The sequence below is a fragment of the Limulus polyphemus genome, unplaced genomic scaffold (genome assembly GCF_000517525.1).
Source record: "Limulus polyphemus unplaced genomic scaffold, Limulus_polyphemus-2.1.2 Scaffold2978, whole genome shotgun sequence".
In the NCBI taxonomy this organism is placed as follows: domain Eukaryota; kingdom Metazoa; phylum Arthropoda; class Merostomata; order Xiphosura; family Limulidae; genus Limulus; species Limulus polyphemus.
The window spans coordinates 46,604-52,984 of record NW_013668588.1 but is presented as its reverse complement, the minus strand read 5'-3'; the positions used below and the strand labels follow the sequence as shown (position 1 = coordinate 52,984).

The window sequence follows — 6,381 nt, the reverse complement described above, 5'->3', positions numbered from 1 at the left end:
AAATACAGGCACATTTCAATTATTATACATTATATATGTATATAGATTATTACTATTTACAAATAAGTTTTTAATCTTATTCTTCTTAAAACATAGAACAGTAAATAAAGAAGTAAATCAAACAATTATCTCTTCTAGTTACAACCTTTGAACTCTTTGCTGCTTGTCATAAGTCGCTAAGCTTTAAAAATTTCACACATGGAGGATGTGAAATGAAATAATTTTTTTTAGGTTTTATATACATTTCCAATCACCAAAAAATCATAAATTACTATATCAATCCTATAGAATTCCCCTATAATTTATCAAGCTTCGTAATTAAGCTGTATTTGGGTCTAAAAAATATGAAGCTTCATTCAGACTAAAGACTCACCTTACCATCTTGAAAATTTGTATCGAAAGAACAATATGACATCATAATACTTGAAAGTGGCTGAGAAAGCCACTAGGGGGCATTCTGAGCTTTCAATTGGTTATTTACATGTCACAGACAAAAGTAAGTGTATATGAGGGAGTGTTTCCAAAATTGGAAGTCACCTTTACATAAAAAAAGAGACCCTTATTGATCATGTTGCATACTGTTTGTTGTGGCAAACAGATTGTTTTGCCACTGAAATTTGTGTTCATAATTTCTCACCTAGGCACCACATTTCGCTTACCATGGCTGGGGTATGGCTTGTTGCAGGTCTCTTCTGGATGGTCCTGGTGCGCCAAGTTGATCCATATTCCTTTGTTTTCCAATGCCATTAATTACAAAGAATATCACTATCATGGAAATTTCAAATCTCCAATATGAACACATCTTCATGATTGAAATGTATGAATACTTTTGTACTAGAAAGAGCTGTTACAGTACATATTCTTTACAAAAATGATCAATTTTCGTTGGTGCAACATTACCAAAGAAATAGCAAACAATTTCAAAATGTAGTTCTGATAAATGATGTTGCACTACAACTTTAAACTGACTTTTGATGTCACAAGACTTTGTCATTTGCATATTCAAAATTTGCTAAAAGATTATTTGTGCTTTATGCAACTGCACAGAGATGATTGGGTGATTGGTTCACCTTCAACACACTGTAAAAGTACTGTAATAATTAAATTGCACAACAAATTCAGTGTGTGTATTTTGTTTAAGTCAAAAATGCATAATCTTCCCAAAATTTAAAACTGAGTCACAAATTTCTCAAGGCAATAGCAGTTATCTCTTCCCCTCATTAGATTAATTTACTATCCTGACTCATAGAAATTATTGCTGGCAACAATAGCTTATTACTAACAGCCATAATCGCATTATACAAATTTTCTTTGATATAATCTGTATGAATGTGTGGCCTATAAAAATGGCTGTAGCCCATCCATTATACACAGAGCAACTACAATCCTCTGTTTAAGTTTATCACAATTAAATATTTTATAACATGGAATTTAAAAGTTATAACTTTCCTATACTGAAAATATATTGCCAATACGTTCTTACCTTCTCTCACAAGATTAGCTATTCTCGTTCAGTGCTGCCCTCTATATGCAAACATATATGCATGCCATAAGCCTTGTGCTCCCCTTATTGGAATTAGTACATTCCAACGTGTGTCTCATGCAAATCATCATGAGTCATCTATTAACCAATAGTAGCATAGTATGCTCATGTGACTCTCTGTGCACTCCTCTGACGAACCTTCACTTCAAAGTTTGGCAGAAAATTTGAGCACCAGAGAAGTGGGGAGGAAGGGTGGGAAGTGTGAGAGGAGGTACCTATTGGAAATACATTTTCAGTATAGGAAAATTATAACTCCGATACTGTACTTATCTCCACTCATAGGATTAGCTAGAATCCCACAATGAGAAGGAAGAGAGACCGGTGCGAGGGAATAACAGAAGTACCCCTGAAGGATACCTCTTACCATGAGAGAAAGAGATCCAGAGATCAGAGGAGGGAAACCACACCACTTGTTTACCCTTGTGTATAATTCATAAAACACACGGGTGGAAATATCGAGGTGTAAGGTGGCTAGGGCACATCGGACCATACTCAGCAAGTCAACTATATCCAAAACCTCCTCTATGGGGTAGCAACATCCATGTGAGGGTAGGATTAGAATGAGGCCGTCTTCACCTACAATCCAAGAATTGGGGATAACTCTAATTTCTTGGTACTACACAAGGATCAACACTCTACAGCAATCCAGGACTAGCCATCTGGCATTGAGAGGATTGATTCAACTCTACAGTAGTGTAAATAGTATAAGGAGGCCACATCAGCTTGTAAAGTGATGGCTCAACTCCAGTGGTTGTGGATATTGTTGAATACGTAGATAGTATAAGGAGATCACATCATCCAGGAAGTTGACTGATCAACTCCTGTGATAGTGTAACTAGTATCAGGAGGTTACATCCACCAGCAAGGGGACAAGTCAACTCCTGTGGAGGTTACATCGCCTCTACACCAGCAGAACACCACCACCCTACTCTCAACTGAATAGTTAAAGCCAATTTGTTAGTGGAACCAATTCTGGATGGTGCCTCCATGGTCAATCACTCCAGTGGCTTGGAAAGTGGCAAGGACTCCCATATTCCACTCGAAGAAGGGGGGGTGAGAATGCATTGGAGAGTCCAGAAGAATGTCATCACCAGAAACAGTGCAATGTGTGACCATGATACCTTATTTTGAAAAGCAGACCACATTGAGTTATTCACTCAAAGCATGGCAGGAATGGGCAGCTATCCCCTTCTGCTTTACTCAAGCTATCCATGGGTGTTATAGTCTGGAATGAACATATTCATAAAGCAACTATACTCCCCATCTCTACGGTGACCATGTGGAGACATGGATGAGACAGCACGAGTCAATATGGCTTACAGTGCAGATTTTAAGTGAAAAAATACCCAGTCAGGCACCACTTACCACAGAGTGGAATCCATGTGAAAAAGAGGGAATAATGAAAGGCCCCTGAAAAAGAGGAAAAGAAATACAACTTACCAGTTACACTGAAGTCTTGAGCAAGGCCACAGGTGGAAGACAAAACCCTGATTCAGAGGAAAGCACAATGTGATGAAGATAATGGGAGATGAATGTATTGGATGTGTTCCCCATGCCAACTTGGAGAATCTTCTCTAATAGATGACAAAGATTGGACGGGAGGAAAACTGACAGAAGTTTGAGAACATTGATATGCAACATCAGTTCATCTGCAGACCAACAGCCCAAAGATTTATGGTGATCGACCCAAACCCCTATACCAAAATGGAAGCATCCATGAACAGATGAATATCCAGACACGGGGGATGAAGTGGCACACCCACCGACGTAAGAGCTTTGTCGAGCCACCATAACAGATCAACTCTCAGGGAAGGAGGAAGGGAAATGGTGACAGAAAGAGAATCCAGCGCAAGGTTCCATTGTTCATGAAGTGTCCATTGCAAGGATTTCATATGGGCACTACCAAAGTTGCCAGATGCAGTCATGGAAGACAACATCACCAAAAAGTGACAGAACCTCTTGAGCAGTAAGTGACTGAGCTGAGAGGGCAATGTGAACTAAAAGTTCAATAGAACTGATGCATTAAGAAGAAGGGAGAGATCAACTGAGGTTGGTTTCAAAGAAGACCAGCAAATATACTATGTAATGGGTGGGTCAAAGGACCAACTTCTCCAATTTTATCAACCAGCCCACTCAAACTGCCACAGAAAGGAGTTGGTGAGTGTGACTGGTCAACTCCTGCTCAGAATGAGGTAGAAGTAGCCAGTTATCCATGTAATAATGAAACCACAACTCCAAAGTATGAATATGATGAACAAAGGCCCAAAGAACATGACAAATCATGTATTAAGCCAAGGAAAGTCCAAAGTGGAGAGCTCAAAATTAGTAAACCACCCTGAGATGAACAAACCAAAAATAAAGATGGGATGGAAGGGCTATTGTTATCCAAAATCCTCAGGAAAATGCCCTTTTCAGGGTCAGAAAGAACTCCACAGTGAACCTGGGGAGTGCGATGAAGTGGTTGAGGCACTACAAATCAATGACCAGTTGTCAATCCTCAGTTTTACTGGGGACCATGAAAAGACGAGAGTAAAACCCTTCCAAGGGATGGTGAACCGGTTTGATAGTCCACTGCAAAAGCAAATCGTGAACCATTTCTGATAGATGCAGGCAAGTCATGGGATCTTGAGGAGTAGGAAAGGAAACTGGGTGAGGAGAAATGGGAGGCAGGGAATGAAACTTGAGAACGAGTCCCTCTGAAAGAACCTGTCACTTATTCAAGGGGAAGTAAATCCAACAAATGAGCTCCCACAGACCCCAAACCCATCGGTACTGTTGACAATGGATGATACGTTGGCAATGACTCCACAAAGAGAAGCACCCAGATATGAAAGAACGGGTAAAGGATGGGAGGATGAAGGATGGTAAACAGGAATAGGTGGCATAGAAGTCTCTGGTCAAGACAAATGAGCCACAAAAATTTAAAAGATAGACTGTTGCTGGGCGGACGTTACCTGTGGTTCGATATTGTCAGGGACGATGTCAAAAACATAGTATTGAAGGAGCAAGATGTAAATCCCTAAAATAAGTTGAGGATAAATTAACACGGGCTAGAATGGAGCCCCTACAGATAAGGTCCCAACAACAAAGAAACCACATATTTAATGACAGAGCAGTGGAAGAAATATGGGTGACTCAAGTAGCATTCAATCTCCCATCAGACAAATTCAGAAAGTTCCACAGTTGGGTCACCCACATCAGAGGCCTGAGATAGAAGAGTGTTCATTGGTGTGGCCCTCAAAGAGGTAACATTTACTTCAGAATTCATAACTCACGAAAACAGCACACAACTGTCTAGTGCAGAAAAGCAACAATAATATACTGGGAGAAATATGGTAATGTATAATAAAAAAGTAGAACCACTCCAAATGAAAATCAAAATATCTGTCATACAGGAAGCACAAGGCACAAAAGAAAATGTTTGTACTCGAAAACTGCCAAACGAGAAATGACGGTTCGATAGAGAGGTGTAGAAGGAATCACATGCATCACATGAGCATACTATGCTACTATTGGTTAATTGATGAGGCATGATGATTTGAATGAGACCCATGTTGGAATGTACTAATTCCAACAAGGGGGGAGCACAAGGCTTGTGGCATGTGTAAAGAAAATGCTTGCATTTGAGGACAGCAATGAACAAAAATAGCAAATCTTTTGAGAGGAAGTAAGTACCGTATCGGAAATAATTCTTATTATCAAGGTTCTTCAAGTATTATCATGTTTCAGTAATTTTTATTATGTCATAGTCTTCCATTTCAACTTGAGCCCTGCACTTATTCATTTTGTTCTTCATACTTCAAAGATTAGAATTATAGCAATTACAACTTATTCTTGAATCTACTATGCTTACATTTAAATCTGATCCATTCCATAAAATCAATATTTAGGTTTTGCTCCAAGTGTTTTTATAATCAACACTTTGCTGTTGCTATCAATTTGTTTACTGCCAAAATTCAATAACATCTGGACATATAATTATAATACACTAACCATAAAATGATGTTAAGTGATTCATCCCACCATGGTCAGCCCTAAACAAAACATACTAAACAGTATTGTATAATTATTTTTTATTCTGAGCTTTAGAACTTATTACAATTATTTTGAGGATGAGTGTAAAAGAAACTAAGCTTTCTTCAACTTCCCTTTTAATATAACTTACTAACTAACTAATAAGATCAATGAATTTCCCTCACCTCTACTTAAATTTAACCCTTTGATTGTGACTGCTTTAAATGCATGCAGAATTGTTGAGGCAATACACTGTATACAGCACACTCTCAATCAGCTGGTAGAGTGTACCCTATACAGCTAATCAGCAGTTATGTAGTTTAAACTTTTAAACTTGTCCCACAAGTCTAACCAGATATATTTGTCAGTTTGTTAAAGGTTATATTTAGATTTATACTTTGGTTAGTGGTTTTAATGAGTGGAGGAGAGATGTTGGTGCTAAATGGCCTTTATCAATTTGACCTTTTTATGTTCTAACCTGAAATGATTTGCATACTTTATATTAAATATATCATCATGTTCATGTATCTAACCTTAAATCAATTACAATTACTATTAAAACATTTCTCAACTTAATTCTCCACACCACAGATACTTCTTTCTACCAATATTGCTACCTTTTCTTTCTTTCTTTATTAATTACTTTTAACTTATAAATTATATTGTACTTTAACTCCACTTATAATAAATGCATCATAATTAGATAAAATATCCATAAGCATCAATGAAATTGATTAATGTCAAACCAAATAATGTTATGTATCTGGTCGTTTGTTAATTTTCGGTATAAATTCTTTCTGAGGAACTTCAGAGATACAACTTTG

General features: G+C 37.7%; 1 protein-coding gene across 4 annotated transcripts in view; it reads right to left on the bottom strand.

Moving 5' to 3' along the window:
* The window catches only part of LOC106468356 (coiled-coil domain-containing protein 148-like), a 123,043-nt gene that overhangs the window by 93,650 nt on the left and 23,012 nt on the right, over positions 1-6,381 (bottom strand). The window contains exon 1 of one of the 4 annotated variants that reach the window (XM_022396694.1): positions 660-812. The exons of the other annotated variants lie outside the window; for them this stretch is intronic. Coding sequence (XP_022252402.1) covers positions 660-808 — 149 coding nt within the window. The 5' untranslated portion in view covers positions 809-812. Of the gene's footprint in view, positions 1-659; positions 813-6,381 lie in introns of those variants that run through there. 4 annotated transcript variants of the gene reach the window in all.